Below are 14,910 nucleotides of genomic sequence, written 5' to 3' on the forward strand. Positions count from 1 at the left end.
AACATTTAGTATCTGGCATGCAACATTGCCTAGAACACTAAGGATTTCAAGGTGAACAAGGAGTTGAATTAATATTATCTATGAACAGAACTCTAGGAATGGATACTGAAAAAATAGAATTGGACAGGGTATCTTCTATTTAGTTTTAAATTCCTCCTCCACTTACTGCAACCCTATTCCCAATTTTCCACAATTTTCTGCTCCACTAACTTAAAAGTCATTTCCTTTAAGAAAACAGATGACAGACAACTTGAGTGACTGATTATATTGTGCCAACACTTTGTTTTTTCTCGGAGGCCTTGGTTTAAGAGGATGGATGTTAGTGTAAATGACAGAAAGGGAGCTTCACATAGGATTTCACTCCTGTTCAAAGACAAGCAAAGGCAGCCTCACTGAGGAGCAATCAACTTGACAAATGGATGCTGTTCAACCCTGTGCCTCCCACTGAAACTGGAGAGCCTGATTTACACAATATTGTCCCTATAAACTGAAAGAGCAGCAAATTCCAGACAGACTTAATACTGCTTTGCTGTATAATGGGTTGAGCTGATAATTTTTCCCATATAATGAAATCTGATAATACTGGGGAGGAAAAACACATAAGAAAGAATGGAACGCATTAATGAACTTGTAAAAATACACTTAAGACTTAACAAGATTGATAAAGAGAAAAGAAAATAGTTTGGGCCAGGAATATTTATATGTGGTTATATTACCCAGGGTTAAAAACAAGTCTCCTGATTCAGAAGGATAGAGTTCCTATTTACAACCGACAGTATATCTAACAAATAAAAGCACTTAAATATCAAAGGCTTTGAGCACACAGATGTGTTGTCCTAGTCTCTCCCCAAACAGTATTTTATTGATAAACTAGATCATAAAAAGAGCATTGAAGTTAGAGTTTCTTCACTCTCAATATAACAGTCCTTAATTAAATGTTTAAAGTGCTTCATTTTATACCTACTTGTTCTCCTCTACTGTGGGGAAAGTAATGTTGTCAACAGAATAAAACCAACAACAAAAACACCTAGTAACAACAAATGAGAGACCATTCAATTGCTTTTCAGCCTATTTTGAGAGAGTAAATACCCACAGTATAACCACCAACATAATGTTATTCTGAACTACTTTTCACACATGTAGAAGCTGAATAATGCAAACTTCACATTCCTATTTATTTTGCTGTTGTCACAAATAAAATAATTTTTTGGGGGTGGGGGAAGAAGCCCTTATATAAACATTTCATGCTGAAGTGAATGGACCTCAACAGCTGCTGATTTGGTGACACTGAGAACCCCAGTGGAGCTGTCCTGCTGAATTAACGTCTTGGAAATGTTAAAAAGAAACTTCAAACAGACCTTGTTTAGCAGGTGGTCAAAGCTTTCTCTCTGTGGGGATCATGTGAAGACTAGCAGAAGAGTCACTCAGTCATGAATCAGACCTGTCAATAGTTGCCTATTTTCTCAACAGGTTTCTCAATCATACCCAAGAAGGCCTGCCTCCCACGACATCCTCCTGCTCAGTCTAGTCCTTTTATAAGCCACCAGATTCCACAAAGAGAAAAGGAATTTGTTAATATTTTACATCTGAGCACTAATGAGAGCAAATACAATGTGGACGCCACAGAGGACTAATGTGCAGCCTTTAATATCAGCTTGCTATTCCTCTGGACAAGAAGTCATTGCAAAGCTTTTCATTTATGACATAACTCTGTGGCGCTGCTAGTCTAAAGCTAGTATGAATGGATGGATCCCCAGCACCCATGGGCCATTTTGACAGGTGACCGTGGTGTCAGGTGACCCAACTTTAAAGTCGACCCTCGCAGGGCTTGCTGTAAATTCCAGTCAGCAGATCAGCACTGACAGCAAGCCCTGCTTGGATCAGGGATCAGCTGCACTAAGTAGTTGCAGATGATCCCAGTAGCTTGCTGGCAGTGCCAATCAGCTGATCAGTACTTACAGAAAGTCCTGCTTGCTAATGAGCAATAATTAGGGCACTTTGAGGCTCCTGACTATTGCTTTACCGCTGTCTTTACTTGCCCCACACAAGTAGACATGGGGCAAGTGAGCATGGTTTGGGAAAAACAGCCTTATGGGCCAAATTAGCATCCATGCTAGGCCTGTAGCCTATGGGATGGAGGTTCCCTGCTACAGGTTTAAGGCATCTATTTCGATGACCTGTACTTGGAGAGACAAGCATAGCATACACCCATACTATTACTGTGAACCTGGATCTTACTGAGTTAAGCCTGTGATGGTATGTACTGCTTCAAAATGCAGGTGGGGACTTGAGTGGCTGAAAGCCTCCGAAAATAATCTCCTGCACACAGAACTCTAGATGTGTGAGAGAAGGTTAGGCCAAACCTCTTTTCCCTGACATCTAGTTCTCTAGTTCAGAGAGATTTTTCTGTATGGTGAAGTATTCAGAAGTGAAAATAATTTTTTTAAATGTCCATAATAGCTGGTTTGCCTGCCAGAGCTAAGACACAAAGAAGTGTAATTTGCAAATCAAATATAAGAATTTAAAGTACATAGATGAAGAGTCTCAAATGCTGCTAACTGGTTTCAGAATCTAATGCCTTTCATATCATAGCTTCAGAAAGAATCTTCCTGAGGAAGTTAAATCCACCAAGCACACTGTAGAGTTTAATAATTTCCAAGTGCCTCTGAGTGTCATGTCAAGCGGAGCTAGAAAGCAAAATTAGTTTAGTTTGATCATTCCAGCTGTACATCAAAATTTCTTCCACACTGCTGGATAACATGAAAGTGCAGCAGTAGCTCCTGTCACCCTTGGTTTAAAAACTTATGACATGTTACCTCAGTGCAAAGACTTGTTTAAATACTATCTCTATCATCAGTGAGCTTTATGTGCCACCTGCACTTTAACTTGAATTACCAGAACAGAGGATTACACAATCAAACAGAGATACCCATCAAACACAAATCTCCCCTCATATTCTATTTTTAATGAAACATGATAACTAGACACAAACACACAAAGAGTTCCCATAGGCTGTAACAAACAAAAAGGCACTTTTATGAGTATCACAGAGTAGTTCTGTAGACGTTTAAATTATTATTATTTGGATGTTTTAACTATTTCCATTTATTGATTTTTATGGGTTTGTGTATATGTGTGTAAATTTATAAATGAAAAGTAGTGTGTAAAAGTAAATATATAACATGTCTGTGGTGACTGCTGTTAAAAAAGTTTTTCTTTCCTTCTTTCAGAGCATTAAGAGCTGCAAATAAATTAATTTCATTGGAACACTTCTTGTGTGGGGCTCATTATTATTATTTGTTGAAGATGCTTGCAAGACATACAGCAAACAGCAGAAAATATCACCAGTACATCAGGAAATATATTCTTTTGACGCACAACACATTTCCTCGATTAAGCTCCTATGCACCTCAATTGAAATGTTTTGAAGCAAATAACCTGTGCTTTATAGACTTAATGTGGGTGCAACACAATATGCAGATAGGTCAGGCCAACAAGGACATAATTACAAACTCTCAAGGCTAGAATCTTGTATATAAAACCATCAGCTTATAAAACTGAATCTTACAGCCATCTACTGATGCAGACTTCAAAGATGTGGTATAAACACATTGTTAACACTTAGGGTAGGATATAAAGAACGGTGACAGAGAACTTCTGTTTCTTAAACTGCAGATTTCCATATGTGACAAACAATTTCTGAAACCAGACATGTTTCAAAAGCAGCTCACGCTATGACACGGGGCTCTGCTCTTCAAAGGAAAAATAGTCCAAAATCCAGCAGGGTATGTGAAAGCTCTTGGATGCGACTAAAGCAGCAATTCACATCCCAGGATTAATGATGATGATCTATCAATATGAGCAGCTGGATCAAACTCTCAGTGTACTCTTTTCAAAGTCCTTGAAACATAACTTACTCTCGCTCAAATCTCAGCTCACTTTTGCAGTCTAACTCAGATTTTAAAACAACACTTCCCTTTCTTGTTAGATCCTGGAGTACGTGGACGTAATAACTACAAAGCCAGTGAGTTGTCAGTGACCAGACTTCTATGCCAGAAAAAAGCCCTCTCCCAAATTCCTGATGCAAAACCCCAAAGTATGTAAATCCTCTGACATCCACTATCAAATACTGAGTAGCCTGATTTCATATTTTGGTTTATTAAGCTGAGATATGCAAGAGGCATTCGCTGTACATGAAGTCCCTTCACTTCTCCCTTTGCATAAACCACAATAAAACCACAATGAACTATAGATTCTCATTTCTTCCAACCCAGGAACAATGGTTATCAGCTCAGAACAAGCCAGGATATTACACCACCAAGGAGGCTGTGTGTTTGGGCAAAATGCTCATGAATGTCACAGTTTAATAAACATTGTCTTCCAATCTGAAGGACTATTTTACTCTTACAAATATCACTTAATAGTTGTAATGCAATACTATGTGGAGGAAGAATGGCAAAGAGAGAGAGAGAGAGAGCGTTAGCCTCTCTAAAGTGACTAGCGTGGAAGATACATTTAACACCACATATAACACAGAAACAGTAAAAATAGCAATATGACATTATCCTACTGTGATTTCTAATGCCCTCCATATATACTCTGTCACTATATTCTGTAAAGGCATTTTGACTTCTTCAATCGCTTCTTTGTTCTGGTGTAGCTTCAGTATACAGAGCCTAACTGGCGATGTTCCTTATTCAGTTGAAGTAATAAATGCTCTCCAAAAAGACTCATGATGGTATCCTCAATCTTCTTAGTCAAGCATCCATAGCATTAATATCCCTTATAAAATTTACAGTAGTCAGCAAACTGGAGATAAACTGGACATTTGACAGCAGTGACCAAAATGGCTACCCTTTTCTTTTCTCCAAGACAGCTATACTATTTCCATAGTTCTTAATTATTTTGGGTTTATATGTTTTAATAATGCTTTATGTTCTGTATTACGTTTTATATACTGTATACTGCTCAGATATTCTCTCAATGCAAAGCAGTTTATATTCTGAAACATACATACATACATACTTTTGCTCTAATTTTTAAACATTCCTATCACATTTTTGGAGAAGCTTACAAAGATTAATTCTCTCCAACGACATAGTTAACTCCTCTCATAGGCTGTATGTGTGTATGCTGTTTGCAGAATTGAGTAGGTGCCATAATGGGTCAAGGAAGACAGGAACAGTGGGTCCCTACAACTGGAGGAAGAAGAGGAGGTCCCTCAAAAAGAAAAAAGCAAGAAAATCTTGGGGTGTTTTTGAAAGGGAAAAGGCCTAAATCTCCCCAAAACTAGAAGAAAAAACCCTGGGGCTGAGCACGTGCAGTTTAATTATTTCTCAGTTGATGGCATTGCACAAGCACAAATAGATGGAATACGACCAATACACAGAGTGGAACGTGAACAGCCACAAAGTATGGGGAAGCTGAGAGGAATGAGAGCAAACCATTTTTTCTCTTCAGCTAAGCCAGGGATTTGTAGCTTCTGTGAGTTTAGGGTGTAAATTGAAAATATTTGGGAATTTAAACAAGAAACGGGGAAATAAATAACGAGAAAATTGGGATTGAACATGTCCACGTTTTTGAACATGCACTGAGAGGTAAGTGAACTAAAGACTGCTACAAGCGTTGAAAGGAAGGTAAATATATACAAGAACAAGACATTTAGTGTCTAAATTTAAGGGCACAGGAAAGTATCAAAGTGCTAAAAGGAAAAGAAAAGGTAGTTTTCAAATACAAACAAAACAAAAACGGGTAAATAAATATGTATAAAAGGTTGACAAGCATCCCTGTGAACCAAGATGTTATTTAAAATGATGTTTAATTAGTGAGAAAGCTATGTCGATAAAAACAATTTATTCATTTCCTAATAAAAATTGAAAAGAGGAGTGGATTTTAAGAAATATACCCTTCCACAATAGTGTCATGGCAGGCTTCCCTGCCCCCCCCAAAGGGTGTAGTTTATTTTTAAGAAATCAGTTGCTTTGATGGCTTGTTAACTTTATTTAGTAGATGTACAACTATCACAGTTTTCTAACTGTCTTCTTTTTCAAAAAGGGGGAGGAAAGTTTACACAATAGAAGTGCTTTTCCTATTCCCAAATTAATTACTTTGAAATATCTCTCAGATTACATCAGTTTCTTGTTCACATTCATGTTGTAAGATGGCATCTATTGTGTATCATTAGTGATGCATTAAATTAGTTGTTTACATTATAAAGTCTAAACATAGGAGAATCTTTTGTGTGCTGTCTTCAAAGATTCATTGTCTAATAAAGCCTTCCGAAACAAGTAAAGTTGTCTTTTTTGTTTAGTTAATGCACCACTGGAGAACCTAAAGATGTGCAAACTTGTTGCCATCCACGTCTGAAAGTAGGGGAATATAAGAAGGTATTGCTATGAGGAATTCAGATTTTTACACACATTGCTTTTAAAAATAGAGTGCGGTCTGGCAGAATGTTGTAAGGACTGAGGTACAGCAGTTTTTAAACAGCATATGTTTACATTTGCAAATACGACATCTGAGCGAAAGGAAAAGAGGTCAGGACTGATTTTGATTTATCCTAGGCTATGAGCCTAGGAAGAACTTATGCAAGCAGGCTTATACTGAACTCAGTACCTTTAGTACTGGAACAGTCAAATCACTTCTCACATATTTTTAATTATCCCAATCAGCACATTCTAGTTTTGATCCTAAGTTGCTCCTTGGTTTATGTAAGAGAGAGGGAAACTGCCCCCTCGTCTCCTTCCTCTATCTGCAACCCGCCCTCCCCGTGCATCATATTCCTGTTGTTGTTTAGTCATTTAGTCGTGTCCGGCTCTTCGCGACCCCATGGACCACAGCACGCCAGGCACTCCTGTCTTCCACTGCCTCCCGCAGTTTGGTCAAACTCATGCTGGTAGCTTCGAGAACACTATCCAACCATCTCATCCTCTGTCATCCCCTTCTCCTTGGGCCCTCCATCTTTCCCAACATCAGGGTCTTTTCCAGGGAGTCTTCTCTTCTCATGAGGTGGCCAAAGTATTGGAGCCTCAGCTTCAGGATCTGTCCTTCCAGTGAGCACTCAGGGCTGATTTCCTTCAGAATGGATAGGTTTGATCTTCTTGCAGTCCATGGGACTCTCAAGAGCCTCCTCCAGCACCATAATTCAAAAGCATCAATTCTTCGGTGACCAGCCTTCATGGATCACTGCCTTGTCATGGCGAAGGGGCTTGAATAACTCAGAGAAGCTATGAGCTATGCCGTGCAGGGCCACCCAAGATGGACAGGTCATAGTGGAGAGTTTTGACTAAACGTGATCCACCTGGAGCAGGAACTGGCAAGCCACTCCAGTATCCTGCCAAGAAAACTCCATGGACAAAGACAACAGGCATCATATTCCTACCCACTCCCAATTGTTCCCCAAACTCCAGGAGCAGTTTTGGGCAGCAATAGTGCTGCCAGGACCAGACCTGCCTCAGAAGTACTCTGAGAAATGAAGGTGGTAAGTGCAACTGTCTGGAGCCCTGCTCTGACTGAGGCAGAACATGCCTGCTCTGTAAAGTTCATATTTTATTTTATTTTTTTAAAGGGCTGCTGCTGCTGCTCTGGGGACTGCTATCATTGCCACCTGGTAGGGGATGGTAGTAGAAAGCAACTAAGCAGGCAGCAGAGGGATGACCATGTTGGAGAAAGGAACAAGCAGATCCTTTTCTTGTTTCTCACAAAAATATAACTTTTTACAAAGTCCTGGAGAGAGCACAAACGCTTTGAGTAAGATTACACAAAGGGACCCACTTATTACCTTCTACGTCATCTGGTAAAGCCTCTCCTCCTCCCGGAGGGGAGGGGTTGTGAGCGGGAAATGATTCCCGCGTCATGCAGGGGGCACTCCACCCCCTGCTTCAACTCCAAGGGCTGGCGCGCCACGCCCCTCCCCGGTTGGGCACCCAATAGGGAAGCCCGGCGGGGGCGTGGCTTGCCATTCAAATGCGGCCGCGCCAGCCATCCCCGCCATTGCACACACATTTTCTTCGAGTCACCCCTTTTCCTGAGACTTTGCTATGGACCTCTGGTTGGTCGCCCTGTTTAACCAAGGGGCCTGGTAGGAGTTTTTTCCAATTGGCTAAATTGGCCCGGCCTCTTGGATTTTTTTGCCTACCTCGTAGCAACCATCACAACTTTCATGGTATTTGGCGGTTAGGCATTGGAATGTGTTGTTGGTGTTTCGGGGGGCAAGGTGTGGCCATCGCCTTCCCCAACAATTTTGGGTATTCCGCTAAAGGAATCCGGCGGTCGTGGATCCTGTCCGATGCCCGTGTGGCGGGGGGCCATGGCATGACCCTCAGTGACATCAGGAAGAGAGCCTATAGCTGTATTAGCATCAACAGGCTCCACCTTCTGGTGAATAAACCCCCTTTGGGCTCACCCCTCTCCAAGTGGGTGGAGTCTAATGTTCCGTGGTCCAATGCCTAAGCCAATACCTTCTCACATGCTGTAATCAATAAAGTTGTGGCCTTTTCCTTACCCATTAACCTTACATACTGTGTCCACGTGTCTTTATTCCCCAAGCGGGGATCGGGTCCTCGAATCACAATGGTAGTGGAGGGTTCATTTTTCTTTCTGGTGCACCACAAACAGTACAACCGCATGAAAACCTCTTGCCGTCTGTTCCAAACTTAAATTTTGAAGTAGCTCCACCCCAACAAAGGATGAAGAGATATAGAAGAACGCTGAGTTGGCAGAACACTTCAGGTGGTGCAGACAAAGTTTCCTAAACTAGCTTTGCAAATGGCAAGAGTGACCTGAACACCAGACAGTGTATAACCTAAAGGGCGCTGACATGCTGTCATATTTCTGATCATATGTCATATTGTGCTCCCGTGGTGCGGCAGCAGCAGGAGGCCCCATTAGCTAAAATGGTGCTTCAGGTTAAGAACAGTTTCAGGTTAAGAATGGACCTCCGGAATGAATTAAGTACTTAACTCGAGGTACCACTGTATGTTGGAAGCTGCCAAGAGTGGCTGGGGCAACTCAGTAAGATGTGTGGGGTATAAATTGTAAAATTATCATTATGGAATGGGATGTCCCTGTTGGAGGGTATGTGAGTCATCTTTGAGTTAGCCTTGAAAGAGGCTTTTAGGGAAGGCAGGAAAACTCTATGGTGCTCTGTAGCCCAATGACTCCAGCCAACTATCTTCTAATTACAATTGTGTCCAAGACTGGGTAGCTATATTTTCTCTTCCACTAAGCTATTATTTAAGTGTAGCAAATTATACAACACACCTTTTCCTCATACACTTCTGTTTAAGCTAGATCATTTCTTCCCCAAACATGAGCAACATGAAGAAAATGAAAGAAAAGCACACCAAACCACTGAGCTGGTTCACAAATGCAAACTGTATGCTCTCTTCATCTATAAAAACCATCTGTAGTCATTTCTGCAATCATGGCAGCTACAAAAAATGCCACTACAACTACAGAAATAGCCGTCTTCATGCACATTCTAGTTGCCATATTTCAAAAAGTGAGACTCTGGACTCTGGAGTTTTTTGGGGGATGGGGGGTGCCCAAAGTCGTTGACAAAACGCTATTTCTAAGGGAAATCGCCAAAAAATCACTGCCAATGTGGGTTGCCATACGTCCGGATTCTCATGGACATTTTTTCCTGGACACTGCTTCCAACTGCAGGATAGCAAAACATGGAGGAGAAAAATCATGTTGAGAAAAAGGCAGCTAGTCTGCATATGTGATCCAGTCCACTGCCATAAACAAGACCAGAATAAACAAACGGAAGGTTTGAGAGCAGATGTCTCTCTTTCTATGGATTTTTTTTTAAAAGGACATAATACTCCATAAAGCAGAAATTATGAAGTAAGCCGGTAGCATATCTTTCAATCCAAAACAAAATATTAGATATGAACTAGAAGCTTAAAGTACAATTCATAAATCTGACCAAAGGATCACCAAACAAGCATCTTGTTTTTGATTGTGGCTATGCAGTCGCTTTCTGGAAGCCAACAAGCAGGACACAGTAGGCAATAGGCCTTCCATTATGTTGCACACCAGCCACAGGTATTACCACCTTTGAATCTGGTACTTCCATTAAGCTATCATAGTTAAAGGCCATTCATAAAACCTAGCATGCAGGAATTTGTCATGTTCCCTTAAAAAAAAAAAAGGTAATCTAATCTTATCTTTTGAAAGCAATAATGCATAAATTAAGTACCTATTTTTGGAAAACTAGTTTCTTTTGTCAGCCCTCAATCTACTGCCAATCAATTTATGTGGGTGACCTTGAGTTCTAATCTTGGGGAGGGGCGGGGGGGGGCTGTCTCTATTTTCTCCATATAAATCCCAATCATGTTTTCCCTGTAATCTTTTTTTTAACACTGAAAGTAAAAAAGCTCCAAATGCCTTAGCATTTCCTCAATGGCTGACCTTTCTGAGTTCTATCTTAAACCTTTTTCTGAACTGCAACTAGAACTGTACACCATCTTCCAAATGAAACTACATGCCATAGATTTGTATAAAGGCATTAGGATACAGGCCATTTCACTTTCAATACCTTCCAGCATGGAATTTGCCTTTAAAAAACAAAAAGAAAAAAGAAAAAAACACGCCCACTGCTGCACGCTGTGCTGACGTTCATTGAGCCATCCACACAGCAGCAATGCCTCTTTCCTGGTTAGTCACTGCCACTCCACACACAATCAGTGTTTACCGTATTTTTCGCTCCATTGGATGCACCGGACCATAGGAGGCGGAGAACAGGGAAATTTTTTTTTCTTGTTCTCCCCCTCCAAAACAAGGTGCGTTCAAGTTACATTCACCAGAGCTTGTGGGGCTGGCGGTGGGGGGAAGCGCTGCTTTCCCCCACTGCCAGCCTCAAAGATCCCTGAAGCCTTTGGAGCGCAGCGCCCCGCTGCCCTACAGAGGTTTGCGCGCAGCCGTCCCCAAGCTAGACCAGTGAGATGGAGCCCACCATCTCGCTGTTCTGGTTTGGGAACAGCCTTGCTAGCTTCTGCAGGACAGCGGGGTGAAGGCACCCCACTGCCCTGCAGAGGTTTGCGCGCAGCCGTCCCCAAGCTAGAACAGCGAGACGGAGCCCTCCGTCTCGCTGTTTTGGCTTGGGAACAGCCTTGCTAGCTTCTGCAGGACAGCGGGGTGAAGGCACCCCGCTGCCCTGCAGAGGTTTGCGCGCAGCAATCCCCAAGCTAGAGCAGCGAGACGGAGTGCTCCGCAGTGCTCTGTCTTCCTGTTCTGGCTTTGGGCTTAGCGGCGCAGCCTGCATTCGCTCTATAGGACGCACACACATTTCCCCTTAATTTTTGGAGGGGGAAATGTGTGTCCTATAGAACGAAAAATACGGTATTTACCTGGAAGAGACGTAAGGCAAACAGGTCTGCAATTTCAATCTCTCACTACAATCCCTTTTTAAAAAGTGAATGCTATGTTGGCGACTTTCCAGTCCTCCATTAAGGAGGCCAATTTTACTGACATGGTATATTTATTTAATTAAAAACCCTTAACGCCCACTCTTCATTGCAAAAGCAATCTCGTAGCGGGTGCATTAAAATTCCAACTACAAAATATATAATGAACCATATTTTATTATTTTTCATTTATATTAATTTTAAAATAATAATTATTCCTTCATAATACGTATTATTTTAACTTATTTTAACAATATTCCTCCTAATAAAAACCTTACAAATAAACATCATAATAATTCAATATCTACCATTCTTATATTTAGTATATTCTTATATTAAATCTATATCAGCCTTTTCTTATGTTCAATATATACCAGCCTTTTCTCACTTATTACTATTAAATTAGAATTATATACATGAATTATATACAAAACCTCCAGAATTATATATATCAGAAAAAGAAAAATGAGGAGCTGGTGGAGGGAATCAAATCGCATTTGAGCTTAGGAATGATAAAAAAAAAATCATACCCAACTGTATATAGGGAAACGAACTGTCCAAAATTGATTCCTTCTATCCTCTGATGCTTTTGCTTTTAGATAAGAAGTGTATTTGGCAATCATAGCAAAATCCCATTATTTTGTTAAACCAATCTTTCCAGTGAGGCAGTACTAAAACTTTCCAGTTTTCCTGGTCCATTTCTTGCTACTGATGTGTTTAAAGAAATTAAATTATTTGCTTGCTTTCTTTTTTTTTTAGCAATATGCTCCTCAGATTCTTTTGTTGCTGTTTCTTGTCAGCTAACATTTGCTTTGCCAGAGTTTGTGCTCTATTTTCAGGCCCCACCTCCCTCATCGATGGCTTGCAGTACCATGCAGGAGACTCCTATCAGGAAAAACAAACAAACATACAACCTCACCTCAAAGTGGAGGGAGCAGTGTCTTGCCCCTTGGCCTTTATCTCCCTATGATGAATGGGGATTAGGATTCCCTCAACACAAGATACATCCGGGGAAGGGATTTCTTGTTAGATGTCAAGCAGTCTGTCAGTTTTATTCTTATTAATGATAATGTTGATGGTGATAATAATAATAGTAGTAGTAGTAGTAGTAGTAGTAGTAGTAGTAGTAACTTGTTCTGGTAGCTCCCATAATAGGCTGGGAAAGCAACTCAAAAGATATATAAGATTAAGAAGAGGGGCAAAGTGAATGGTACAGTAACTGCATTTGGTAACACAATTTGTTTCGAGGCAGCAAGCTTTGGAGAATGTGAGGGGCCTGGGCTTGAGGGGGAGGAGGAGATGGCTCCAAGCCACCTGCCTGCTTCTCCCATGGTGAGGCCACTTCATCGCTAGTTTAATTTTAAACACCAGCCTAAATTATGATGCTTTAAATTTTGTTGGCATGAGCAATCTCCTAGCAACTTCTTTACCGGCCAGATATTGGTAACAGTGGAACAAACTGTGCTCCAGCCTCCCTCCTGCTTCACAACTTCAGTTCCTCCTCTATGTCAACATGACAAGGAAAGAATGACACACAGGAGGTTCCTCTGTTTGTAGCATCCAGAGATCTCCCCCCCCCCCTCCAAGTTATGGTGGAGTCTTTTGTGCTAGCTTTACATCTGCCGTGTATTTGTGACAATGCAAAAGGTTTCTGGGATTCATAATAGCTATTATTACTACTCAGACAGCACAGCATCCTTGTGCAGCTGAGAAGCAGGTCTAGAACTAGTCATCAGAATTATAAACATGGTAGTTAAAGAATGGCAAAAGCATGGACTTTTTGTTATTCTTCTGTATGTTTATTAATGAACTAGATTAGTTTACAGTAATTGGTACTTCTGATTCTGACATACCAGATGGCACACGATCATATGCACATACTGCTTTTACAAAGGGTAATGAATGCTAATTGTGAAGAAGTCTCAACAAGTGAATTTATAACCTAGAATCCTACAATTGTAGAGTTGGAAGGTACCCCAAGGGTCATCTAGTCCAACCCCATGCAGTGCAGAAATCTTTTTGCCCAGCATGGGGTTCGAATCCATGACCTTGAGATGAAGGGTCTCATGCTCCACCAACTGAGCTACAAAGAATTTTACAACTTATCTGTTGTTGTTTTTAAAAAAGTGAGACTAGTTACAAAATGAAGTCACAAATTAGAGAAAGAAATGCCTGTAGCACACCTGTTTCTAACATTTGAAACCACTCTACAGCAGAAAGAAACTGAAGTTTCCTGCATTTAGTTGTTTTGCCTTTGGGTATCAACTAAAATAATTAGTCAGCCTGTCATTGTTTGGTAGCACTTGGATTTGATAACAGAAAACACTGGTATATATGCAATTCAAAGTGATGCATGTTGAGGCAATTTGCTCTCTAACTGCATATACCTGCCTCAATCAGGTGGCAACCTGAGACTGTTTCTTGTCAAAACAGGATTATTGGTTCCAAAAAGCAGAAATAAGAAACATGCTAAAGCTATAGCATTCCAAAGTAAGTAACACCCATTACAACACACTACAGAGTTATGAACAATTTACATAATGAGAGCTCAATTATACACAAGGGGGATTCTTTAGCATGTACCCTCAATAAATAAAAATTCCTCATATAACCTGGGTATTATGGAAAGGTTTCTAGGGTGGAAATCAAAAAGGGTTGAGGTGTGGCATCTTTTGAACTACTGAATGAAAACTATAATTAAGCCCATACATAAGGAACCAAACTATGCTGCACTGGGCCCTCAATCAAGGTAGCTCCATCATCACTGTCATCTTGACAGGCGTTAAGGAGAATTTTAGTAAGCACAGAGATCTGAGGTAAAGTATATAGCAAGGGAAAGAAAATGGAGTTTCTGCGCGCACTGGCACTCATTGTGGTGTTCCGTTGCGCCAGAAGCGGTTTATTCATGCTGGCCACATGACTCAGAAAAGCTGTCTGTGAACAAACACCGGCTCCCTTGGCCTGAAAGTGGAGATGAGCACCACACCCCATAGTCCAATCCGACTTAACTTAACTGTCCAGGGTCTTTACCTTTTAGATTTACATAACAAAACACTGGTCTTCAACTGCTGGACCGGGACACATTACTGGGATGCAGCCTTATCTACCACCACACAAATATAGGGTGAAAAATTACAAAGTATGTCTCCAAATGTATGCTAGGTTCAAAGGCAGGTCTTGGGTCTGAAAAGATTGAAGAATACTGCAGTAGAAGATAGGGAGAAATGACTTCTGTATGGGTTCATCCAATCTGATCTGCTTCAACCTGGGCAGAAGGAAAGAGCATCTCAGGAAAGAAGATGACGACTAGCAGTCTGGCCAAACTGTTTCTGAAAAGAGATCCAGTCCTCTTGAGGGAGGGCTGTTTGTTTCTTACTGTGTTTCAGCACTGTAAAGTAGTTGTTATGGCTGAAGCCGGATGCACTTGTTCACTGCTACTAAATTCTGAGATTTATGTTTAGCCTATTTATAACAGAAAGGTTGGCTTTGAGTGCATCAC

The 14,910-nt window shown here is 40.9% G+C and overlaps 1 protein-coding gene across 4 annotated transcripts in view; it reads right to left on the reverse strand.

The window, feature by feature from the left end:
• Window positions 1-14,910, reverse strand: part of STAU2 (staufen double-stranded RNA binding protein 2) — a 146,300-nt gene that overhangs the window by 41,054 nt on the left and 90,336 nt on the right. Inside the window, exon 15 of one of the 4 annotated variants that reach the window (XM_081204622.1) lies at window positions 14,638-14,676. The exons of the other annotated variants lie outside the window; for them this stretch is intronic. Within the exon in view, the coding sequence (XP_081060748.1) occupies window positions 14,653-14,676 (24 nt within the window). The 3' untranslated portion in view covers window positions 14,638-14,652. Of the gene's footprint in view, window positions 1-14,637; window positions 14,677-14,910 lie in introns of those variants that run through there. 4 annotated transcript variants of the gene reach the window in all.

This window comes from Podarcis bocagei, assembly GCF_964188305.1.
Source record: "Podarcis bocagei genome assembly, chromosome: 8".
Classification (NCBI taxonomy): Eukaryota; Metazoa; Chordata; class Lepidosauria; order Squamata; family Lacertidae; genus Podarcis; species Podarcis bocagei.